Source organism: Oncorhynchus gorbuscha, linkage group LG07, assembly GCF_021184085.1.
Source record: "Oncorhynchus gorbuscha isolate QuinsamMale2020 ecotype Even-year linkage group LG07, OgorEven_v1.0, whole genome shotgun sequence".
NCBI lineage: Eukaryota > Metazoa > Chordata > Actinopteri > Salmoniformes > Salmonidae > Oncorhynchus > Oncorhynchus gorbuscha.
Window position 1 is genome coordinate 62,687,705 of NC_060179.1, and position 26,722 is coordinate 62,714,426.

General features: G+C 46.0%; 1 protein-coding gene across 1 annotated transcript in view; it reads right to left on the bottom strand.

Annotated features, from left to right (window-relative positions):
- The window catches only part of LOC124040185 (transformation/transcription domain-associated protein), an 83,762-nt gene extending 64,774 nt beyond the window's left edge, over positions 1-18,988 (bottom strand). The window contains 28 exon segments of the mRNA XM_046357116.1: positions 752-873; positions 1,108-1,204; positions 1,435-1,596; positions 2,065-2,325; positions 2,472-2,669; positions 2,883-3,100; positions 3,305-3,504; positions 5,215-5,366; positions 9,253-9,453; positions 9,598-9,854; positions 10,058-10,223; positions 10,447-10,638; positions 10,895-11,089; positions 12,707-12,804; positions 12,985-13,333; positions 13,519-13,753; positions 14,192-14,270; positions 14,368-14,506; positions 14,662-14,758; positions 14,947-15,113; positions 15,362-15,487; positions 15,631-15,687; positions 15,963-16,046; positions 16,986-17,090; positions 17,204-17,314; positions 17,457-17,506; positions 17,939-18,117; positions 18,911-18,988. Of these exon segments, the coding sequence (XP_046213072.1) occupies positions 752-873; positions 1,108-1,204; positions 1,435-1,596; positions 2,065-2,325; positions 2,472-2,669; positions 2,883-3,100; positions 3,305-3,504; positions 5,215-5,366; positions 9,253-9,453; positions 9,598-9,854; positions 10,058-10,223; positions 10,447-10,638; positions 10,895-11,089; positions 12,707-12,804; positions 12,985-13,333; positions 13,519-13,753; positions 14,192-14,270; positions 14,368-14,506; positions 14,662-14,758; positions 14,947-15,113; positions 15,362-15,487; positions 15,631-15,687; positions 15,963-16,046; positions 16,986-17,090; positions 17,204-17,314; positions 17,457-17,506; positions 17,939-18,117; positions 18,911-18,948 (4,335 nt within the window). The 5' untranslated portion in view covers positions 18,949-18,988.
- Positions 18,989-26,722: the final 7,734 nt, after the last annotated feature.

Sequence of the window (26,722 nt, forward strand, 5' to 3'; positions counted from 1 at the left end):
TTCATTTCTGTCTCTCAACCCAAGAGCCCAGTAAAACAGCTCTGGATGATCCAGTGCCTGAGAGAAAGGCCGCAACAATAAGGCCAGGGCCAGTCACACACACAGGGATGATGCATGGCAGCCACATTAATTCTCCCCTCTTTGCTCAGAACAAACACTCCATCCTGTATCGACCGCTCCCTGGCAACGCTCATTAGTGTTAGGCCAGGGAAGACAGCGTGAGAGGAGGCGAGAATGAGAGGAGAGAATGGAGGGAGAAATGATTGTTGGATGGAAGGAGAGATGAAGGTGTTGATAGGTAGATTGAGGGTATGAAGGCTGGAGGCCAGTGTTGCATTGAGGAAGAGGCACATGTAGAAGAAATTCAATGATTTTGTGATGGAGGGAGAAAATAGGTGTGCAATAAGTGGATCAAGAAAGAGAAATAAGAAAGGGATGAATGAGGTGATGAGGATAAAAGAAGGGAGAAGAAAGGGAAGGGAGGATACCTAGTAAGTTGCACAACTGAATGCCTTCAACCAAAATATGTCCTCTGTATTTAACCCAAATCCTCTGAATCAGAGGTGCGGGGGGCTGCCTTAAAATCCACATTGTCAGCCCAGGAGCAGTTGTTGGGGCTGACTGCCTTGCTCAAGGGCAGAACAGCAGATTTTTACACCTTGCCGGCTTAGGAAATTGAACCATGACCTTTCTGTTACTAGCCCAATGCTCTTAACGGCTAGGCTACCTGGGACGTGTGTAATATACTAACCTTCCTCATACAGGCCTCTCCTGCCTCCTGCAGTTCCGAGTTGGTAGAGTTGAGGGCTTTGAACAGTGCAGCAATGATCTTCTCTCTGGACTGAGGCAGGTAGTTACAAGCTGCCAGGGCATCTATGCAGACAGAACAACTGTCAATTTACTGCTTTATAAAAGACAAAATGTTGGATTAACACATTTGTTTTGAGATGCTGTGGAATAGTAGATGAACAAAGCAGAATTAGAAAGAATGTTGTTCCCATTTTGTCGAGTTGATTGTGATATACGTGTTTGTTCTACATGTTAAATGGCAGAATTATTTGGAGTCCTTCAGTGTAGTAAGTACTCAGACTCCTGTCATGTACTCACTAAGGGCAGCGATGCGCAGGGGAACCAGAGAGGGCAGGCTCTTATAGCAGGGCAGTTTCATCAGAGCAGCGTCCTCTGCCTCACACAGGTTCAACAGCTGGAGAAAGAGCAAGAAAGAAATTTAATCAATACGGATCAATAGGGGATGGAAATACAGAGTCAACTCAATACATTGTTAACTCAATAGGGCAAATTGTTTTCAAGTTTGTGATAATTATTGGATAGACCACTTTTAAGGTATGAAAACAAAACCTATGATAAACGTTTGACTTTGTGATAAACTATTCCTTTCAGTCCGTTGCCATGGCTATGCCCACGACCTCTCACCTCTGTGTAGAAGACCTTGTGCTCCATGACGTTGAGGTCCATGGTAAAGAGGCGTGGCTGCAGGGTAGTGCAGAAGGTATTGCCCTCCATCAGGCCGATCTGGGCGTTGGCCGGCTGGTGACGCAGCAGGTGTTTCTTAGGGGGGATCATGTCCTGTAACACCTGTGGGTAGGAGGGGTTATAACAGGTTATAAATCAACAGGTGCTTCTTGGGGGGGGGGGGTCACGTTCTGTAACACCTGGACCTTCGTCCCAATATCTGTAGCATGTGTAGAGCAAGGACCATATCTACCACTGCCTAACAGTCACCACTTTATGAGCTACGAAAAATCCTGTTTTACCAATTCAATTTCTATGATGGTGAATGCATACATACACACGATAACATACACACATGTACACATGGATTTTGTGTTGTAGATATTTGGTAGTAGAGTAGAGGCCTGATGACACACAGTACATGGTGAATTCTTTAATTAAAGTAATTAAAGTATTGTAATGTTTTTAAAAATTGTATAACTGCCTTAATTATGCCGGACCCCAGGAAGAGGAGCCTTGGCAGCAGCTAATGAGGATCCATAATAAATACAAAATGTGCCACAAACCCCTGGTACGGCATCTTAGACCCACCTCTTTGTGCGGCTCCATGATGATGGTGACACTCTTCCCGGTGACCTGAGCTAGCACCTGCAGGGAGTGCATGGCCTGCTTCCTGACCGTGGAGTTGGGGGAGGTGACCTCTCTCACCAGGTCATGGGTGACCATGTGGAAGGACTTGTCCTGAGCAGCCAGCAGCTCCTCAGTCTTCTCCTCATCCTTCAGAGGGGTGGCACAACGAACCAGGAGCTGCTCCAGAGTGGTCTTGGCCATGGCTACTGCACCATTGGACACCTGGAGGTCAAACTTAATATATTTAACTATTGTTTTTACCCTCCCCGTAAACACATTTTTCTTTGATTTGATTGTTTTAACCCTGTGTGTCAACACAAATCAGACAACTAGTGTCTGCAACAGTTGGTTAACACAGGTAACTGTACCTCTCCAGTGAGGTCCATCATGACGAAGAGCAGAGCCTTGAGGAAGGTGAGTTGGTTCTGCAAGACCCAGATGAGAGGTAGTCTCTCCATCAGGAACTTAATGGACACCACCCCTCCCAGCTTGGCGTACCAGGCCTGCTCATAGCAGCATGCACACAGACGCTCCACGATGTAGGAGAACAGAGGTAGCTGGCACGCCTGGGGATGGAGACGAGACGGGAGATGAGGGGGATAGAAAGATTAGCAGATTGAACTCATCGCAAGCACTTATTCACAGACAAAATTGAAAACAATTACAGTAATCAAGACTTCACATCCTACTTAAAACATGTCAATTTTTAGAAATCACCACCAACAAGCATTAAAGTGATGCAATCCCACTGGTAAACCCCCAAGCCCCCTTTCTCTCACCCTCTCCTTGGACCCCAGGATGATGGAGGCTACGTCGAAGATAACAGCCAGAGCCACCTCTCCTATTTTACACAGCTCCTTTTCCTCGTAGGCCATGCAGATGGCGATGGCGTCGATCAGAACCAGCGGATCCATGCCCTTGGAACCGTTCTCCTCACTGTGGAACATAGCTGTGTTGGGCTGGCTGCCCAACTGGTAGCACTGCAGCAAGAACGGACCTGGGGGTGGGGGAGACCAACACAACAACCATGAGGAGCATAGAAAAAGGAGGGGAAAAGAGTGAGAGAATGAGATACCGAAGGAGAGAGACAGAGCTGGAGAGCTTCCAGCCAAATGAGAGAAAATAAGAAGGGTGGAGAGACGGTCAAGTCCAAAATGCAAGTGGTACAAAAACACAGGAAGAGAAAGATTAATTCTCTCACCACACTGCTGAGCGACAGCCACCATGGTGTAGTGTCTGATGAGGCTGGCCACAAAGGGCAGAGCGCTGGGGCGGAGGTCCTTAATGACAGCAGACATGAATGCACCGGTCAGTGCCTGTTCAAAAGTCCTGCGGGCCGGCGTGTCCTGGGCCTTGTAGCGGTGGGAGATGATCACACTAGGGATCCACTTCTCTGTGAAACTGGACACACCGCAAAACACACTAAATGAACATGCCGCCATAGGACATTCAATAGACAAGAGCAAAGGACAAAACACTCCCATTAACATTTTCCTCAGTGTTTCCCCTAGGATTTTTTTCAGGAGGGGAGAGTTGGTGGCGGAGCTGCTGAATGCATATACGGGAAACACTGGATCATATGACAAAACTGTAATGAATCATTTACAGGGCCTGTCACATGTTTTTATCCTGCGGTAAATGTCTCTGGGTAAATCATCTGTTGTCTCTGCCAGTGCCTAATAACCCTGAGGACCGACAGAGACTGTCTTTGTGCCTGACTGGTTGGTATGTGCCTCTCTGCCCCCCCCCCCGAGTCTTTCACAAGGCTGTGTTGTTATTTAGCCCTGCTGAAGGGGACGGGTTGGTGTGTTGTTATTTAGCCCTGCTGAAGGGGACGGGTTGGTGTGTTGTTATTTAGCCCTGCTGAAGGGGAAGGGTTGGTGTGTTGTTATTTAGCCCTGCTGAAGGGGAAGGGTTGGTGTGTTGTTATTTAGCCCTGCTGAAGGGGAAGGGTTGGTGTGTGTTATTTAGCCCTGCTGAAGGGGACGGGTTGGTGTGTTGTTATTTAGCCCTGCTGAAGGGGACGGGTTGGTGTGTGTTATTTAGCCCTGCTGAAGGGGACGGGTTGGTGTGTTGTTATTTAGCCCTGCTGAAGGGGACGGGTTGGTGTGTTGTTATTTAGCCCTGCTGAAGGGGACGGGTTGGTGTGTGTTATTTAGCCCTGCTGAAGGGGACGGGTTGGTGTGTGTTATTTAGCCCTGCTGAAGGGGACGGGTTGGTGTGTTGTTATTTAGCCCTGCTGAAGGGGACGGGTTGGTGTGTTGTTATTTAGCCCTGCTGAAGGGGACGGGTTGGTGTGTTGTTATTTAGCCCTGCTGAAGGGGACGGGTTGGTGTGTTGCTATTTAGCCCTGCTGAAGGGGACGGGTTGGTGTGTTGTTATTTAGCCCTGCTGAAGGGGACGGGTTGGTTTGATTGAGAGGCTGTTTTCTCCATGCTTGAGCTTATGTTTTATAATGCCAGATGCCATGGCTACCCCTGATGGATTGCTCCATTTCATTATCACCATTTAAAATACTTTTGCTTTAGGAGAGGGAGAGGCTGAGAGGGGAGAAGATGAGGGAGGGATTTAGGGGAGGGGGGGCAGTTAGACAGACTGCCAGATCAATTTCTGTTCATTTACAGCCCCGGCCACTCTGATGGAGCTCCATTCTCACTTCTTGGCATTTGGTGATATTAAAGAAAAGCTGATGCTGTTCACTGAAAGGCCCTTTTCACAGTGACCAACCGGTAAAATAGACAGAGAATGAGGGGGTGAGAGAGAGAACAGAAGTCATGAATCAAAACATCTGACAGAGGGGGTTGGGGGGGGCTCTGTGTGGAGCAGGGAGGAGCGTAAACAGAGAGGGGAAAGTCAATTAGCCCCTGGTGAGGATCAATGATAGTAATGAGATCCACTCTCCCCTCCCGTCTCTCTCTGCCGAAGCATCTTTCAGTAATCAGCAGCTGTGACACTTGACAGAGCTGATGAAGCAGCTTGACACGTGATGGAAGATATGAGAGAGGAGGGGCAAAGTGGAAGGGAGGGATGGAGAGGGGTATATATGGAGATTAATTAGGGAAGAGGGAGAAAGACCTCAAGTCATATGGGGTTAAGGGTGTGTGGTCTTACTTGGGGTGAGCAAGTAGCTGGTACAGGGCGTGTTTGTTGTCGTCCAGGCTTGTCATGGCAACCAGGAAACACTTGATGACCTCCCAGGCCTGTCGTCTGTAGTACGGCTCCGTGTTGGCACTCTTTAGACAATCCAGAGCCGTCTCTATAGCCTGCAGGGGAAACAGACAGAGAGACGTTTACCTTCCAACATCCATACAGACAAGGCTTCAAAATAAGATCCTACAGTAAATCATTTAATTGACCATGGTGGATTCACAAGATGAAAGAGTTGTTTTTTGTCAACTTACAAAGGACACTTGACAAGCAGTAAAACCAAACGCAAATGTTCAACACTAGTGCTGAGCGAATAGTGCTTTTTGAAGACGGTTCAGTTTGATTATTTTTTAAATAATCATGGTTTTCGATTTCGATTGTTGTTTTCTTGATGAAATGCATTGTGTGGCTTGAATGCTGTAAAAGAATCAAACAATGAATAAAAGCCTCATGATGGTAGTGACTGTACATTACTGCTTATCACTTAATAACCATCATTTATTCACATTACTTAGGGCCTACTTTAAGCAAATATTTCAGTTATATATATTTATGTGATATTATTTCATTCCAAGTCATCATCTCTATAGAGCTGCTGCCTACGTTGCCCGATAAATCACAATTTTAGTAGTTCTTCACACAGGTGGATTGTATTTATCATCATTAGTCATTTAGGTCAACATTGGATCATTCAGAGATCCTCACTGAACTTCTGGAGAGTTTGCTGCACTGAAAGTAAAGGGGCTGAATAATTTTGTACGCCCAATTTTTCAGTTTTTGATTTGTTAAAAAAGTTTGAAATATCCAATAAATGTCGTTCCACTTCATGATTGTGTCCCACTTGTTGTTGATTCTTCACAAAGAAAATACAGTTTTATATCTTTATGTTTGAAGCCTGAAATGTGGCAAAAGGTCGCAAAGTTCAAGGGGGCCGAATACTTTCGCAAGGCACTGTATGTAGCATTTTGTCCTGTTGGAAACTACAACTCCCTAGTACAGATTTATCGCTATAGAAACTATGCAATGTGCGCATTAAGCTTACAGGAAAAACCAGAAGGAAATGAAATTCAAATAATTGAACTGATGTTCATCAATTAGTTGTTTAAAAACAAAAATATAGCTAACATTGCAGTTATTCGCTCAGCATTTCTCAAAACATCCCATGAAAACAACCCTTTGAACAAAGTTAACAAATGTAATAGATTATTTTAACTTTCAATTAATTATGAGTAGAACAATAAATACCCCACGGCTCAAGACTAACATTTTCCCATGATTTGGTGCCCCGTCCACACACACAAAAATTTAAATCTGCATCACACAATAGAATACATTCAAGTCATCATCTTGTGAAAGTGATAAAGTAATTCACAATGCCTTATTAAGAAGGCGAATCGACTACCGAGATTGTATTCAATAAATAAGTTGTTACAGCTAACATGTCAAAGCAGGAATGAATGATTCTAAATAGTTTGATATGCAACCTAATTGCAGTGAATGTTTTTGGTATATCCAGAGATAGGTTTTGTTATATTTTACTGTCAAAATAGGGCTCCAGAATATTCAGATTTTTCTGCCTTAATCTTTATGTTCACTAACAGTATTAAATACTGTATAGGCCTAATTCAATATGTGCTAATTCACCACCTGAGGAAGTGGAAACTCAAAACATGTGATCTGGATCGCCAACTCTAAAAATAACACCTTCTAGTAGGCACAATAACAGTAAACGCAATGTCCTAAAAATAAACTTTGCAATGAGCCCTTGTGCACCTGCGATGGACAATACGCATTTCCCTATGCACTCCACAGATATCATGATCGTAAAACAGGGTGCTTTGAGCCAAGGTTATAGTAAACTAAAACAACAAGAAGAAAAAAACACTTGCTTAAATGGAAATAAAATGAACAAACCCATTTGATAAGTTTTATGTTATAATCTTTGGCTCCAAACCAACTAAAATAAAAACTAATCATGATTTATGTTCAGTTGTAGTGTTTGTGTTTTCAAGCGTCTGAATCTGGTGGGTCAAATTGAGATTACCTTTAAAATTATGAAGTCAAATTCACAAGCAGCACCGCATATATTGGGCGTGTTTAAAAATGGTAAGAGTAGAGTAACCGACTGTAGACAAAAGTCAGGGAGCGAAGTCAGGGGAGGTGCATCTGCGACAGCCAAAAGCCAGACACTAATCTGGTTTTCCAACAGCAAGGCTCAGAACAACATGGCAGTGTTGCCAAAGGTTCTTTATAATGTCAAAAATAAAATAAAAACATGTATTCCCATATCACACCCTCAAACCATAATATTATGTGTTTACATTGTACAATCAATTAGTGAGAGACAGCCTTAAATATATTTATTTGAATATATCCATTGTACAAATAAATCAGTCACACCTGGGAGAATTTTTGAATTTTATCTAACCCTACCTCGCACAGACAACTGACAGGGTTACAAAATATGACAAAATGGTTGCAGACTGGAGCCCTGTACCCTGTGTAGAATAACAACCCTACTGCACTCAGGCAGTGTGTTTAACTCATGCCTGAGATCGGCGCTATGCGTAACCTGTCATGGAGAAAGAAACTCTACACATGGTGCCGGGCCCAAGCCCAGCAGAAGCCATTTCAACTGCCAGATTATGATCTGACAAACCAATGCGACCGGACACTTAAGAGGGAGAAAATGAACTAATTAACGCCACTCAGAGAGAGGAGCGAGGGAGAAAGAACAAGAGAGAAGGATGGTCTGTCTGGTGGAAGAGGAAGGAGAAGAGGAGGAGAGTGCATAATTGAATTCTACTGGCTTAGCCCTGTCAGCACATTAGGGCTACACTGCTACTGGCTGACATGCACTCATCCCATCTCAACAAAGTACATAGATATAAAGACAAAGATTTTAGAAAGTGTTTTGAATAAAGAGAGACTCAGGCGCTTTAAATAGACAGAGTGTCTCACTTCAAAAGGAGGAGGCAGTGGAGAGAGAGGGGGCCGGCAGAGATAAAGAGGACGAGGGAAAGTGGGAGAAGAGAGCAGGCAAAGGGGATAGAGGGAGAAAATGAGTGAGAATGGAGGGCAATAGCAATGGTGTCTTTTTGTAGTCACTAACTCCGCCAAGGCTCTTTGGTCAAAGCCTATGGGAAAATTAATGGTTTCTCTTTTTGGGGGGGGATAAACACCAAAAATAAGGTCTGTGGTAAACTTCACTTCAGACCTTATTTTCAGCATTTATCCAAAAAACCATTCATTTTCCCCATAGAGATGGCAGAATGAACCAGAGAAAACTCATTTACGGATTTTAAGACTACAAGCTGGCGAGCTCCAGAGGAACAAACACCGTCCTTCTAGTCATTACCATCCAAATAAATTTCAGGATAAGACACATGATGTAAATACCATTAAGCCACTTAATTCCAGAGAGAGAAAGGGGACTGTGGCATCCGTCTTTGGAGCGTCAACTCAATTACAGAAATGACAGTGTGCATGTGTTTCACTTTTAGCAGACAGCGATAGAGTCATTAGAAACCAAATAATCGTCTTCATCCAGGGTTCTGTAGATTGATTATTCATGCCTGGAGCAGAGATGAGGAGCCCGTAAGGACGCATGATGTCTTTAATTACATGGGGAAGACAGTCTTCTCTCGCAGAGAGAAGCTCAACTCTGACAGGGATTCATTAACCCTCAGAGGAACGATCACCCCTATTCTCGCTACTTCCACTGTTCTCTAACTACATTCTCTGCTTTGTAATCACATCGAAATAGAAAAGGAGAAAGGGGTGGATAAGTGGAATTAACGGAGGGGTTTTGAAGTTGTCTCTTGCCTAGATTTTAAAAAATGTTGCTCACTAGAGTTTTGCTTTGAGAACATACTACAATACCCTGCTACTGTGATTTAATGCCCAACACAGCACAGTTGAATACCTTAACCACTACTATGATCCAAAATGGCTACCATACCAAGCTCCATTCACACCCGTAATGGCTGACAAGTCACATACCTTCTCCATGGGCAGCTGTATAGAGGCCTTGCAGTCAGTGAACTCTGCCTTGATGCTGGGTCCCTGGACCTCAGTCACCACGTACTGTAGTCTCTGGGATTCCTTCAGCATCTTCCTGTTGCTGCCGCCAAACTTCCCCAGCACTCGGTACGCCACATGGCTGATGGTCTCCGCTGGGTTACGCAGCGTCCGCCACAACGCCTAGGGGCGGGGGGAGAGGGGTCAGAGGTTAGGAAGTGAGAGCAGAGACTGGGATGTGTGTATAGATTGAATGTGTGTGTGGGGGGTGCACGCTTCTGTTGTGCTTGCTTTTATTTGTGCCTGCATCCGTGTGTACGTCCTTACCTGCATAAGCTCTGCTCTGACGGGCTGTATATGATCGTAGAGGAAGTCTGGCTGCAGGTTGTCCACACAGAGCTCCAGGGTGCGGAGGCCCTGGCTGACCAGCGTCTGGGAGCCATTCAGAGCAGAGACCAGCGGGTCCATCAGCATGGGCAGGTAGGGCAGCAGGGAGCTCAGCCTCACAGGCACCGTCAGACACAGCTCCACAAACAGATCCTTCATGTGCTGCTTATGGAGACCACTCTGGAGCATGTTGAGGCCTGGTGGAAGGAGGGCGGAGGCCAAAGTGAGGAGAGAGGACTGGAGACGTCCTGTAAAGCAAATTCCTGCTTGGCATCCACCATGTTTTCTTTTACCCATCTATCCTGTGTCTTCAGATCAGTGTATATGAAAAGACATGCTACTAACTTTAAAAGCTACAAAACAATATTTGAATTTATTTTTTGTGTGTGGCGCAAACTACCCTGCAGCAGGTTGGGTAGTAGGGGCAGGAACTCCTGGTAAAGCAGGTCATGGCTGCCTCCACCAATGGAACGGAAGAGAGCCCTGAGAAGCAGGAAGTAGTTGTATGGTTCCTTAGCAGACTGGGCCAGTTCCATGGAGCTGTTCACTATCTTGTGGAGGTGAGGCTGGGGGAAGGAAGAGACATGATGTGTTCGACATCGATACATTTGGTTTTGAAAGTATGGTGAACATTACAATTTAGCCTTCAGACAAGACTACTTTCCTGTGCATTTCAATTCAGTCAGGATGGTTATCTCAACAACCATTGTCAATTTAGGACAGGGCTTCCAAGAGGAAGAGACATCGAAACTATGCAACACGGTTGATGAAAATAAACGTCACCCTAACCTTGAGCATCTGCTCGTTCTCAGCAGCGAACAGCGAGACAGAGCCGAAGACCAGTTTGAATAGCTTGAGGTAGAGGTTGGACAGCTCTACGTTGGAGCCCATCTCAGGTAGTCTCTCCAGAAGGTACTCAACCAGGATGGTGGCAAACAGGACTGACGTCGACAGGTTAGCAAGGAACGAGTTAGCCACGATCTGGAAAAATTAGATGGTGAGGGTTTACACATTAGTTGTGTAAACTAAACAAACAAACAAAACCAATCCTACATACACACATTTCATTGAAAGTTATCTTTAGTCTAGGACTAGACTTAATCTGGGCCCGGGAAACCGGCCCAAAATGTTCCGTTAAACCCAGATCTGAAATTGCTCTTAGAGCCCCGAACAAAAGTAGTGAACTACATTGCAATCAAGGTGCCATTTAGGACACAACAACAGAGAGTGTGGTTACCTGCAAGGCGTAGTTCTTGGAGATCCTCTCCACCATGTAGGGGACTGTGGTCTGGAAGATCTCCTTGAAGGTGAGGGGGTTCATCATCGTGAAGACCCCAGCAAAGTGCTCCAGCACCTCCTTCTCCTCCTTCATACGCACCGTCTGACAGTTGGCCACTCTGATGTACGTCTGCTGGTTGTTGGCAATCTGTACCTAGCCAGGAGAGGGGGATGGGGCGCTGTTATATTACGGTTATTACAGCAACCCTGATCAATCTGTACCCTGTACCTAGCCAGGAGAGGGGGATGGGGCGCTGTTATATTACGGTTATTACAGCAACCCCGATCAATCTGTACCCTGTACCTAGCCAGGAGAGGGGGATGGGGTGCTGTTATATTACGGTTATTACAGCAACCCTGATCAATCTGTACCCTGTACCTAGCCAGGAGAGGGGGATGGGGCGCTGTTATATTACGGTTATTACAGCAACCCTGATCAATCTGTACCCTGTACCTAGCCAGGAGAGGGGGATGGGGCGCTGTTATATTACGGTTATTACAGCAACCCTGATCAATCTGTACCCTGTACCTAGCCAGGAGAGGGGGATGGGGCGCTGTTATATTACGGTTATTACAGCAACCCTGATCAATCTGTACCCTGTACCTAGCCAGGAGAGAGGGATGGGGCGCTGTTATATTACGGTTATTACAGCAACCCTGATCAATCTGTACCCTGTACCTAGCCAGGAGAGGGGGATGGGGCGCTGTTATATTACGGTTATTACAGCAACCCTGATCAATCTGTACCCTGTACCTAGCCAGGAGAGGGGGATGGGGCGCTGTTATATTACGGTTATTACAGCAACCCTGATCAATCTGTACCCTGTACCTAGCCAGGAGAGAGGGATGGGGCGCTGTTATATTACGGTTATTACAGCAACCCTGATCAATCTGTACCCTGTACCTAGCCAGGAGAGGGGGATGGGGCGCTGGTATATTACAGTTATTACAGCAACCCTGATCAATCTGTACCCTGTACCTAGCCAGGAGAGGGGGATGGGGCGCTGGTATATTACGGTTATTACAGCAACCCTGATCAATCTGTACCCTGTACCTAGCCAGGAGAGAGGGATGGGGCGCTGTTATATTACGGTTATTACAGCAACCCTGATCAATCTGTACCCTGTACCTAGCCAGGAGAGGGGGATGGGGCGCTGTTATATTACGGTTATTACAGCAACCCTGATCAATCTGTACCTAGCCAGGAGAGGGGGATGGGGCGCTGTTATATTACAGTTATTACAGCAACCCTGATCAATCTGTACCCTGTACCTAGCCAGGAGAGGGGGATGGGGCACTGTTATACTATGGTTATTATGGTAACCCAGAGTAATCTGTATCTATCTGAGGATGGACGTGGCACTGTTATACTATGGTTATTATGGTAACCCTGATCAATCTGTACCAACCAAGAGAGGGGGAGCTGTTATATTACGGTAACCCTGAGTATTCACAAGTATATACACTGTTTGGCTCTCGTTACACCCTGGACTTGATAGTGGTACGACCTGGAGTTTCTACATTGTATGGCCCTGGTTATACCATAGGCAATGTACCTAGCCAGGAGGGAGAAGAGAGCTGGTATACACATGTGCAGTATATAGTGGTATGACCCAGAGTTTTCTATCTGGTTATATCCTGATCAATATGTAGCTAGCTAAGAGGGCAGTGGAGCTCTCTTATACACAGTGTAATGTATACATGTATAATGTATGGCTATATAATCATATCTCCATAAGACAAAGCCCTACTGGTACACTGGCAGTCATACCTGGTAGATGTCCAAGGCCTGCATGGCATATTTCACCAGCTTGATGTAGATCTGAGTCTCCTTGGGCTGAAGCTGCTTGTTAGGAATGAACTGGGCCTCTGCAACACAGAACACACAACAGGAGTGGTAAGCAATCAGTGAGGTTAGTTTATCCTGAGTTATCTTTGTGAAATGAGGATGGAAATCAATGGGGAAAAAAGGGTCAATCTTGACATCGGAACTCAAGTGTCCATTTCTCCTCTGAGTGTAATGTAAGGGCCATTTTTCTGGCTCCTCACCTCCAGGAGCCTTGCAGGAAGTGATTCCCCAGGTGATGGTCTTCACCCCACAGACCAGCGTCTTCACCAGGCTGCGACAGTCCGACACCTGGAATGTCTGCTTGTCCTCCTTTTCTCCCAGCCGGTCGAAGGGGGTGGCGGGGGCGGGAGGGGCGGGGGTGACAGGGTTAGCGGGCGTAAGGGGAGGCAGGGCAGGGAGGACAGGGGTGGCTGGGAGGGCAGGAGTTGTGGGGACCCCGGGTAGCGCCCCCTGAGGTTCGACCACGCCCATCTCTGACTGGGGCTTGCACTTCTTGAAGATGGTGGCGAGCTGGTAGCGAGCGATGGTGTGGAACTTCAGCACAAACACCTTGAGGAAGAAGGAGATTGAAGATGTATTGAAGTCAATGTCTTGATAATCATAAAAGGCACATAATCTTCTTACATGGGGAACCTAGAGATAGTATAAAAGGTGCAGAGTTGATTTGTGATTGGGCACAACATTGCCCCTTTCCTTATAAATCAGGCTGTCGTTTCCCATCTTGCTTTACTTACTTCCAGCATTCTCATCAGTATGTCCCGGCCGTTGCCGTTCTCCTGTTCACTCTTGGAGCGGATGCAGTCGACCAGGTTAAGCAGCAGTTTGCAGGACATGGTCTGGATGCTGCTGGGGAGAGACTCGTCATCTATGTTCTTGGCAAACAGCTGCACGGCCAGAGACAGGTCTGTGAGAGGCAGGTTCTGACGCACGTGGTGCACCAGGTCTGCCAGCGTGCTGTAGGCCAGTGGTCTGGAGGGAGAGGAGTTGCAAAGGTTCACCACTATCAAAACAGAAGGTTATATTTTACATTACATTGTCTGGAGGGGAGAAAGGGTTAAAAGTCAGATCACCAACTACCATGTAGACCAGGGGTCTGGAGTGACAGGAGAGAGGGGAAGGGAGAGGTCAGAAGAGTTCACTATCAAATGGAACATTTTTACAGTTTACGTAACATCTCGGTCATTTAGCAGACACTAAACTTTAGTGACTAGAGGCTCTAATCCAGAGCGATTTATAATCAGTGCATGGAAGGTGCCGGAGCTTTAAAGAGCATTAGAAGACACCTTTTCCCTTTTTTATACTCCACAATCCACAGATCTGCCAGGTCTGATAGCTACGGCTTGTTTCACATGGAGACTAATGAAAGATGAAGGCTGGTGTTTGATGAGAGGGTGAGAATGGTCTTACCTCAGTGTCTCCCGGGCTGTGTAGCCAGACCCGATCAGTATGGACTCATCAAAAAGTTTGTCCATGCAAGGGATGAACTCTGCAACACAGAATGAAAATAAAGTGCCAGAATTAATCTGAGTGAAGGAGTTTGCATTGGTTCGTGCATGCTTGTGTGTGCGTGCGTCAATGCGTACGGCTGCGCAGGTCTGTGGTGAGGATGTGTTTGGCAGCGATGAGCAGTTCCTTGCGTAGATGGGCTGTCTCAGAGGGACAGTTGGTGAGCAGCTGCAGCATGCCCTTTACCATCTGCTGGGAGTACTTCCCTACCAGGTCCTGGTCAGAGGGATACACAAACACAATATAGTTTAGGAAGTTCCATGAAAACTGGCATTAAGTACTCTGTGTGCCAGGTAAATACAATACAGAAAATTAAATGAGAAATTGAACACAGGCACAGGAAGTGAAAAGCACAACATGGGTATATGTACCTGGTAAATGCGGATGATGTAGGCCAGGAAGGACAGGGTCTTGATCTGAGCAGCGATAAAATCAGCATACAGCTCCTTGTTATACAGCTTGTGTTGCCTGAAAGTTACATAATAGGGTTTACAATAACTACTTATATACAAAGCAAACAATTCCACTGTACCCTTAATAATAATTTATGCTTTAATACCATTTCATGTTCTTGTGGTTGTTTAGCAAAAATAACAATTATGATTGTCTAAAGGACGGAATCAAGACAGACTCAATCGCACACACAGGCTTCTTACCTGGCCTGGGGAGAAACCTGCAGCATGATAGTGTTCATGATGAGGGGGACAAACTCAGATACCACGTTATGGATGTTCAGTTTATACAGCTGGTACATGAGCACCACTATGATAGGCAGCTCAGCCAGCACCTTCAGGGACAGGGACCCCCGTGGGATGATGGTGTGCTGGAGAAACAAATAAACAGGAGTCAGGCAAGGAAAATGCCAGCCTATATTCAGGATCGGTACAACAGTATGGAACATTCAGATATAAATATACTGTGTAGAACAGACATGATTCAATGATGGAATCACATGAGCTCTGTGCCTTACATTTCTACCTAGAAAACGAGCCCTGGTCTGAAATGCTTTGCCAGTGCTTCTACACCACCATGTGGTAGTAAGAGGAGTTACAGACAGTTGATAGTACTCACTGTGCGCGTTTCACTGTCCTCCCTCTCGGGGGCGGTCTTCACCAACACCGAGGTGATCATGCCCACCATCTCAGGAGAAGGCACAGTGTTCTCAGCTATCACCTGGGGATTCTCAAAGTACCGAGCCTGAGAGAGAACAGGGACAAGAACAGAGACAGGGAGAAAAGACAAGAGGGAAGGAGAATGCAAAAGTGAGAACATGATTCCTACATCCTCAGAGACTAAACATTTCCCCGCTCAATAAGCCACCTGCTTTTCTGTTGTCTTACCACTACTTTAGGCAGCTCCTTATAGATCTGCTTCACAAAGTCCAGAAAGTGATGGATCTGAAAAGATTACAGCAGACAGTTAATACCTTGATCAGAGGAGCACAGTTCAGCATCCAGACATGGGCTCCATCGCAATTCATCTTTGCGCGATTCCTCACATCTTCTTTCCTCGCAAAACACATTGGGGAAGGTCTGATCCAATACGGTTAAGGAGGCAAGGAGATGCGAGGAATCATGGAAAGAGGAATTGAGATAGAGTCATGGCAAGACACTGTAGGCAGGTCTTCTGTTCATCAACACAAAGTGAGATTGGAGAAAAGAAAGGTTCTCACCTCTTGAGAGATCTGTGGACGGAACTGTTTGTGCAGTTCAATGATAATACGCAGGCATATCAACACGTTCTCCTCGCTCTCAATCTGAAAGCAAACATCGAGCGATGCAATGCAAAGAAAACACTGAGTCAATCAGTTCAGGTTAGGGACATATAACTATCTGGACTAAATACACTGAGTGCACAAAACATTAAGAACACAGTCCATGACAGGCTGACCAGGTGAAAGCTATGATCTCTTATTGATATCACTCTCTAAATCCACTTCAATCAGTGTAGATGAAGAGGAGGAGGAAGGTTTAAGAAGGATTTTTAAGCCTTGAGACATGGATTGTGTATGTGTGCCATTCAGAGGGTGAATGGCCAAGACAAAGGATTTAAGTGACTTTGAACGGGGCATGGTAGTAGGTGCCAGGCGCATAGGTTTGAGTGTGTTGAGAACTGAAACGCTGCTGGGTTTTTCACACGCAACAGTTTCCCTTGGTTAACAAGAATGATCCACCACCCAAAGAACATCCAGCCAACTTGACACAACTGTGGGAAGCATTGGAGTCCACATGGGCCAGCATCCCTGTGTAATGCTTTCGACACCCTGTAGAGTCAATGCCCCAATAGATTGAAGCTGTTCTGAAGGCAAAAGGGATGCAACTCGATATTAGGAAAGTGTTCCTAATGTTTTGTCCACTCAGTACGTGTGTGTGTGTGTGTGTGTGTGTGGGGTGGACAATACCTTTTTGACCAATTTCTGAAACGATTGGTTCCTATGGAACATTCCACCACCACACAGTTCCCATCTCTCAGCAAACAGGCGTTCTCAGATCTTATCAGTTTTACTTTCAGCGCCCAGAGTGTTTTAAGGTACGTTTATCAGACACACTCGCACACACTCAGTCAGTCAGTCACCATCACAAATACACTGTACCTTACTCTGGACTAAAGCATATCGCTCTCATCACATCGCCTCTGCTGAAAAGACGATACACAGCATAAATCATGTCTGTCATAGACGCGAGTGACAACTTACCTCCAGGAAGCGAAACATGACAGACAGAATGTTCTTGGTGTGAGGTCTCAGGTGTTCATTAGTTGGGATCCGGTGGATGATCTCCAGCACCAGCTTCCTCAGTTGCTGTTTTAAAGTAATACAAGGTGAATCTGAATCTTGTGCATTCAATGACTTCATGTTTAAATTGTATCTGTCCTTAAGCAAATAAATATTTAAATGATTTAATGTCCTCCTACCTGTGTGGGCTTCTCCTGCAGGAACTGCACCTCTCCGTCCTGGAGGAAGGTAAGGAAGCGAGGGATGATGTGTTCCAGGAAGGTGGAGTACTGTGGTGATGATGTCACATTCTGAAAAAGACATCAACACTAACATAAGACCAGTTTTCATTATGTAGACCAGATAAGTGAACAGTGTTGTGACTTACAGCTGTAGTAGAAACACAGACATAATGGGTATACCCATTCTAGTTATTCTATGGTAGAAACTTACCTCAAAGTTCTCGCTGACCTCCTGCATCATCTTCAACTTTGTTTCATCAGCTGAGTGTTGGAGGATACAGTAACAACATTAAAACAGCTCATGTGACACAATGAGTCATCATATACTTCTCATCTCTGTGCAGACAGGGACACTCAGATCTTATCAGTTTTACTTACAGCGCCCAGAGTGTTTTAAGGTACTTTATCAGACACACTCGCACACACTCAGTCAGTCAGTCACCATCACAAATACACTGTACCTTATTCTGGACTAAAGAATATCGCTCTCATCACATTGCCCCTGCTGTAGAGATTATACCTAAACCATAGATTACTGAATAACTATGCCCACAACTCACCAATAGCACCTACAGCTACAGTATACATTACATCACACAAATAATTATGTTTCTGAGCACAGGAGAATTCTCTGGCTCATGCTGACTCTCAGACTATGGCACACTCAACTATCATAGTTTCTCATTCACTTACGGGTGTTGTTGTCTGTGAGGGCTGCCACGAACTGCAGGTACTTCTTCATGAGGGTGGTCTGGTCCACCACCGTTGGGCTGGGGGTCGGCACGAAGGCCATGGTTCCCGCCGGGAGTGACAGGGTTACGATGGGGTAGAGCAGACAAGAGTCTGCACCTCTCACAGAGAATAAATGTGCGCTGCGTGTGAGAAAATGGAAGAAATCAGTGACAATACGAAATTTGTTTTGCATGAGTAACTAACATAGAAAACAAGTCAAGTGAACGTGTCAACAATTATCTAACAGGCAAACGCTCTATAGTATGACAGCAAGCAACCGCGCAGTCTCTGTATACTCATAAAATTACATATGTATTCTCCGTAAGACCATTTCCAGTACTATGGTCAGTGAGCAAATGCTTACAGCTGAATTTAACTTACCGAAATGTATACTATTCCACCACAGCGATCTAGGATTCAACTAGCTAGCATAACATACTGGGTCGACAGGTAGCCTAGTGGTTAGAGCGTTGGACCAGTAACGTTAACCGGAGAGTTGCTAGATCGAATCCCCGAGCCGACAAGGTAAACATCTGTCGTTCTGCCCCTGAACAACGCAGTAAACCCAGGCTGTGATTGAAAATAAGAATTTGTTCTTAATTGACTTGCCTAGTTAAACTAAAATACTAGCAACGTGCCTCTAGTTCAAGTCAGGCGCACAAAGATGACATAATCTATAGCATGCAAGTGATAAAATAAATAGATAAACATTGTCCGTCGAACACGTACAATCCTCACATAATTACTGCTATAAACTACACACATAAAATCAAATTTAGAAAGTGACCATATTGGATGGTTTAGTCAAAGACAAACTCTGTGGTTTAGTAACCAGGCTAGCTAGCTTGCTTCCCAAAGAGAAAGAAACCAATCGCGCTAACCCCTCACATCACCGTTTAGCTAGTATGTCGACAAAATAAATATATGTTTTACTTTTTGAGAACGTATTCGCTAGTTAACGACTTCATCATCCCAAAATGAGCATGCAAAGCAAAATATACATTATATTTTAAGGAAAGTAATTGAAAAAGAAAGCATCCCATTTAAACTTACCAACTAGCACAGACAGGAAATAGTACCTCTGTGACTTCCGGTCTCCGAGAGCCAGTCTGATAATATGTACACTTTTGCACTTTACTATGATAATAATTATATTCCCATATGCAATTATTTGAAACATATTTTTTATATATGCATAAATAATACCGTAATGTGATATATATTCCGGTTCCTTCAACAATCCTCATCAATATAGTACTTGGCGGAATGATATTCAGGAACGGCTTGATGTTATAAGACCATCGTTTTCGATGGTCTTTTTCTGCTCTACGGATTGTTACTAGGCAAACAATTATGCGGTAAACTGCGCAACGCATGCAGTGGAGCGCGCCAATGTAGCGTGAAGTTCTGGGTGTCTGCCCATTTGGGTCTGTTGCTGGCTGTGTGTTTATTTTGTATCGAATTATAAAATATAAATATAGACAATGTATGCATGTGTCATATATTTTTTAAGTATTGGCCATTAGCCCCTATAAAGATCCATTTACAAGAAGTCAGTTTGTGATTATAGGCCTACAGTGAATAATGTCCCCTGTAGTAATATTTCCAATATAGCAAACACAGTTCAGTCCTAAAGTCCTTGCTTAGATGTTGAAACAAATCCTTTGCCACAAGATGGGAATAGACCATCTCTGTTTGAGAAAATATTTAGGGCCTACAGTACAGAAATGTGATCCTCTGTAGCTCATTTGGTAGAACATTGCACTTGCGATGCCAGGATAGTGGATTGCCTTCATTGGACCACCCATGTGTAAAAATGTATGCACTCATGACTTTGGATAAATTGGTGTGCTAAATGGCATATATTATTGGTATAAATGGAACGGTACACATCAAACGTATGGATACCATGTTTGACTCCAACATTCCATTCTACCCATTACAATGAGCCCGTCCGCCTATAGCTCCTCCCACCAGCCTCCACTGTTATAAATGATAGTACATTTTCCAAATTAATAAAACTATTGTCACGTTCTGACCTTTATTTCCTTTGTTTTGTCTTTATTTAGTATGGTCAGAGCGTGAGTTGGGGTGGGCAGTCTATGTTTGTGTTTCTATGTTTTTTCTATTTCTGGGTTTGGCCTGATATGGTTCTCAATCAGAAGCAGCTGTTTATGGTTGTCCCTGATTGAGAACCATATTTAGGTAGCCTGGGTTTCACTGTTGGTTTGTGGGTGTTTGTTGCCACACGGTACTGTTCCGATATGTCACGGTTGCAGTTCATATATGTCACGGTTGCAGTTCATATATGTCACGGTTGCAGTTCATAGTGTTAAGTGATTTTCTTATTAAAATTGTCATGAACACTTAGCACGCTGCATCTTGGTCCGATCCTTATTCCTCTTCAGATGAAGAGGAAATCTGCCGTTACAGAAACACCCACCAACAGGGGACCAAGCGGTGTGGTAATGGGCAGCAGCAACAGTGTCCGAAGACACAGGACTCATGGACTTGGGAGGAAATTCTAGACTGGAGAGGACCCTGGGCACAGCCAGGGGAATATCGCCGTCCCAGAGCTGGAGGCTGCGAAGGCAGAGGTGCTGGTATGAGGAGGCAGCGCGGTTGGAAGCCTGAGTCAGCCCGGTGCGGTGGTGAGTACAAAGGGAGTGTGGCGAAGCCAGGTAGGAGACCTGTGCCAACTCCCCGTGGTTACCGGAGAGCGAGAAGCACCGGGCAGGCACCGTGTCCCCGGTGCGGGTGCATAGCCTGATGCGGTACATTCCAGCTCCTCGTATCGGCCGGGCTATAGAGTCGGCATCGAGCCAGGTGCCATGAAGCTGTCTCTACACATCTGGTCTCCAGTGCGTCTCCTTGGGCCGGCGTACATGGCACCAGCCTTACGCATGGTGTCCCCAGTTTGCCAGCACAGCCCACTGCGGGTTATTCCATCTCGCCGCACTGGCCTGGCTACCGGGACACCAGGTAAGGTTGAGCAGGCTCTGTGCTCAAGAGCTCCAGTGTGCCTGCATGGTCAGGTCTATCCAGTGCCACCTCCAGGCACCAGCCCTCCGGTGGCAACCCCCCGCACCAGGCTGTCTCTGTCTTCTGCCTACAGGTGTTCCCGCCTGTCCTGAGCTGCCGGAGTCTCCCGCCTGTCCTGAGCTGCCGGAGTCTCCCGCCTGTCCTGAGCTGCCGGAGTCTCCCGCCTGTCCGGCGCTGCCGGGGTCTACCATCCATTCGGGACCCGTGGCGTGGGTCCCCAGTCCAAGATCGGCGGAGAAGGTCGCAGCCCTAAAGAGGCCACGGACAAAGAGGCGCACTAGAACTATGGTGAAGTGGGGTCCACGTCCCGCGCCAGAACCTCCACTGCGGACAGACGCCGGGGGGGGGTGCGCTGTCATGTTCTGACCTTTATTTCCTTTGTTTTGTCTTTATTTATTATGGTCAGGGCGTGAGTTGGGGTGGGCAGTCTGTTTGTTTCTATGTTTTTTCTATTTCTGTTTGGCCTGAGTTCTCAGAGGCAGCTGTTTATCGTTGTCCCCGATTGAGAACCATATTTAGGTAGCCTGGGTTTCACTGATTTGTGGGTGTTTGTTTCCGTGTGAGTGTTTGTCACCACATGGTACTGTTTGGTTATTTCACATATTCGTTCATTTTTTTGTATTTCATACTGTTCAGTGATTTTCTTATTAAAATCGTCATGAACACTTACCACGCCGCATCTTGGTCCGATCCTTACTCCTCTTCAGACGAAGAGGAGGAAGTCTGCCGTTACAACTATGTATATACAGTACCAGTCAAAAGTTTGGACACCTACACATTCAAGGGTTTGTCTTTATTGTTACCATTTCTGCATTGTATAATAATGGTGAAGACATAACTAACGCATATGGAATCATGTAGTAAGCAAAAAAGTGTTAATCAATATTTTCTATTTGCAACTCTTCAAAGTAGCCACCCTTTGCTTTAATGACAGCTTTGCACACTAGTGGCATTCTCTCCACCAGCTTCATGAGGTAGTCACCTGGAATGCATTTCAATTAACAGGTGCGCCTTCAGTTAATTTGGAATTTCTTTCCTTAAAGCGTTTGAGCCAATCAGTTGTGTTGTGACACGGTACGGAAGAGTCCTATTTGGTAAAACACCAAGTCCATATGTCAATAACAGCTCAAATAAGCAAAGAGAAACGACAGTCCATTACTTAAGACACGAAGGTCAGTCAATACAGAACATTCTAAGAACATTGAAAGTTTCTAAGTGCAGTTGCGAAAACCAAGCGTTAAGATGATACTGACTCATGAAGACCGCCACAGGAAAGGAAGACTCGGAGTTACTGCTGCTGAGGCTAAGTTCATTTAGTTACCAGCCTCAGAAATTGCAGCCCAAAAATGCTTGAGTTAAAGTAACAGACTCATCTCAACTGTTCAGAGGAGCCTGTGAATCAGGCCTTCATGGTTGAATAGCTACAAAGAAACCACTAAAGGACACCAATAATAAGAGACTTGCTTGGGCCAAGAAACACAAGCAATGGACATATTAGACCGGTGGAATTCTGTCCTTTGGTCTGAGTCCAAATGTGAGATTTTTGTTCCAACTGCCATGTCTTTGTGAAACGCAGAGTAGGTGAACGGAGGATCTCTGCATGTGTGGTTACTACCGTGAAGTATGGAGTAGGTGTGATGGTGTGGGGGTGCTTTGCTGGAGACACTGCCTGTGATTTATTTTGAATTCAAGCACACTTAACCAGCTACCACAGCATTCTGCAGCGATCTGCCATCCCATCTGGTTTGCTCTGAGTGGGGTTATCATTTGTTTATTCAACAGGACAATTACCCAACACACCTCCGGGCTGTGTAAGGGCCATTTGAGCAAGAAGGAGAGTGATGGAGTGCTGCATCAGATGACCTGACCTCCGCAATCACCCAACCTCAACCCAATTGAGATGGTTTGGGATGAGTTGGACCGCAGAGTGAAGGAATAGCAGCCAACAGGTGCTCAGCATTTGTGGGAACTCCTTCAACACTGTTGGAAAAGCATTCCAGGTGAAGCTGGTTGAGAGAATGCCAAGAGTGTGCAAAGCTGTCATCAAGGCAAAGGGTGGCTACTTTGAAGGATCTCAAATATAAAATATATTTAGATTTTTTTTAAACACTTTTTTGGTTACTACGTGATTCCATATGTGTTATTTCATAGTTTAGATGTCTTCGTTATTATTCTACAATGTAGAAAATAGTAAACATAAAGAAAAACCCTTGAATGAGCAGGTGTGTCTAAACTTTTGACTGGTACTGTATATAATTGGATAAGTCTCCACCCCCCTGAGTTAATACTTGGTGGAAGCACATTTGGCAGCCATTACAACTGTGAATCATTTGGAATAAGATTCTACCTTTTAACTCTTAGGGCAACATATTTTCACTGAAGTAAAAATATGACAGGAGCAAAGCTCAGGTAAAACGTTAGTGGAAAACCCACATCAGTCTTCTGAAAACGTAACCCTGGGATAGGGTTTTATTTTTCTGCTGGACAATTACACACTTTTATACAAAAGACACACCAGAATGGATTTCCAAGAGGTGTTGAGTGTTCCTTAATGGATCTAGTCTCAGTCCTGACTTATACTGAACAAAAATATAAACGCATCATGTAAAGTGTTGGTCCCGTGTTTCATGAGCTGAAATAAAAGATCCCAGAAATGTTCCATACATCCCTGTTAGTTAGCATTTCTCCATGTCCGAGTCACCACTGGTCGAGTCAGAGTCCACGTCCAAGTCACTACTGGTCGAGTCAGAGTCCACGTCCAAGTCACTACTGGTCGAGTCAGAGTCCACGTCCAAGTCACTACTGGTCGAGTCCGAGTCCATGTCCGAGTCACTACTGGTCGAGTCCGAGTCCACGTCCGAGTCACCACTGGTCGAGTCCGAGTCCACGTCCGAGTCACCACTGGTCGAGTCCGAGTCCACGTCCGAGTCACCACTGGTCGAGTCCGAGTCCACGTCCGAGTCACCACTGGTCGAGTCCGAGTCCACGTCCGAGTCACCACTGGTCGAGTCCGAGTCCACGTCCGAGTCACCACTGGTCGAGTCCGAGTCCATGTCCGAGTCACCACTGGTCGAGTCCGAGTCCACGTCCGAGTCACCACTGGTCGAGTCCGAGTCCATGTCCGAGTCACCACTGGTCGAGTCCGAGTCCATGTCCGAGTCACCACTGGTCGAGTCCGAGTCCACGTCCGAGTCACCACTGGTCGAGTCCGAGTCCATGTCCGAGTCACCACTGGTCGAGTCAGAGTCCACATCCGAGTCACCACTGGTCGAGTCCGAGTCCATGTCCGAGTCACCACTGGTCGAGTCAGAGTCCACGTCCGAGTCACCACTGGTCGAGTCCGAGTCCACGTCCGAGTCACCACTGGTCGAGTCCACGTCCAAGTCACTACTGGTCGAGTCAGAGTCCACGTCCAAGTCACTACTGGTCGAGTCCGAGTCCATGTCCGAGTCACCACTGGTCGAGTCCGAGTCCATGTCCGAGTCACCACTGGTCGAGTCCGAGTCCATGTCCGAGTCACCACTGGTCGAGTCCGAGTCCACGTCCGAGTCACCACTGGTCGAGTCCGAGTCCATGTCCGAGTCACCACTGGTCGAGTCAGAGTCCACATCCGAGTCACCACTGGTCGAGTCCGAGTCCATGTCCGAGTCACCACTGGTCGAGTCAGAGTCCACGTCCGAGTCACCACTGGTCGAGTCCGAGTCCACGTCCGAGTCACCACTGGTCGAGTCCACGTCCAAGTCACTACTGGTCGAGTCAGAGTCCACGTCCAAGTCACTACTGGTCGAGTCCGAGTCCATGTCCGAGTCACCACTGGTCGAGTCCGAGTCCATGTCCGAGTCACCACTGGTCGAGTCCGAGTCCATGTCCGAGTCACCACTGGTCGAGTCCGAGTCCACGTCCGAGTCACCACTGGTCGAGTCCGAGTCCACGTCCGAGTCACCACTGGTCGAGTCCACGTCCAAGTCACTACTGGTCGAGTCAGAGTCCACGTCCAAGTCACTACTGGTCGAGTCCGAGTCCATGTCCGAGTCACCACTGGTCGAGTCCGAGTCCATGTCCGAGTCACCACTGGTCGAGTCCGAGTCCACGTCCGAGTCACCACTGGTCGAGTCCGAGTCCACGTCCGAGTCACCACTGGTCGAGTCCGAGTCCACGTCCGAGTCACCACTGGTCGAGTCCGAGTCCATGTCCGAGTCACCACTGGTCGAGTCCGAGTCCACGTCCGAGTCACCACTGGTCGAGTCCGAGTCCACGTCCGAGTCACCACTGGTCGAGTCAGAGTCCATGTCCGAGTCACCACTGGTCGAGTCCGAGTCCATGTCCGAGTCACCACTGGTCGAGTCAGAGTCCACGTCCGAGTCACCACTGGTCGAGTCCGAGTCCATGTCCGAGTCACCACTGGTCGAGTCAGACTCAAGTCTGAATCTTGTACTAGAGTACCATAACATTGCTTGACAGTGCAATCTACAGCCACGGCCATTATTTGAAGTTGATCGTTAGTCAATTTGTTAGGTATAGAACACCCCCTTGGGGACACGTTGTAGAATAGCCTCATATCTTTGGGAGGAGTATTGAAACAAGGGCCTAACATTCTACCTGTGAATTGTTGTTGTTTCCCTTCTTAGGGCGACTGGCTATAACAGTGATGAAGGTGAGGATTGCTAATATGATCCCAGCACACGGCAGGATGAAGAGCAGGTTATTGGAGGCTATTAGGAGACAGAGAACTGTTTTTACCATAGTTCAAGGTAGGGAAAACTCTTCACATACTTTAATGCTACAGTATTACATGATGCAGCTAGAAAAGCTTGAATACTGGTCAGAAGTTGTGCAAGAAAAATTAATTTCCTATTTACAATTCACTCCCAATTAGTAACTGTCATACTCACCAGTTTCTGCATACATGATTATTCAAGCACCACAGCATGTCTCCTCTTGACATACTTTGTACACCACTGAATCATGTTCCTATTTACAATAGCCATCATTCATCATCATTTTAGTCTTCTGGTATTTGTATATGCATTAGGATTAGGTCACAAGCTTCCTGAAACTCCTCAGTTCACCACAGGAGACATGAACAGTATGGGTTGTGGGTCCATGAGTTAAATTACTCTTCTCCAGAACTCCCTAGTGAATTCCTCAACCCTGGCCACCCTGGTCTTTTAATTTCTCTGAAAAACACTATCACTCGGTTCAGTTTAAACTAGGGATACTTTGGGATTTTGGCAATGAGGCCCTTTATCTACTTCCCTAAAGTCAGATGAGCTCATGGATACTATTTGTATGTCTCTGTGTCCAGTATGAAGGTAGTTCAAGGTAGGTTTGCGAGCCAATGCTAAACAGCGTTAGCGCAATGAATAGAAACTTCCAGTCATTGCACTAATATCATTTGGCAATTGCGCGAGAGAGAGAGAGATAAAGCGAATGAGAATGAATATAGCACATCCACATTGGAGGACTGGGAAGCAAAGAGATGAAGAGAGAGGATAAATGAGTCGATTCTTTGATGTGTTATGCATGTTTATGATGTTGTATGGGTGTTAATTCTACTGGGAAATTGTATCCACCTTCCATCGACATGAATAGCCAGACTGTTGTTTCTGGAAACCTGGAAACTCAAAGGGCCTTTCGACTTAATATTTCTGATGGGGTCGGGAAAATAGCAGAGATGTGCAATACAATTTCAAACGAAATCAT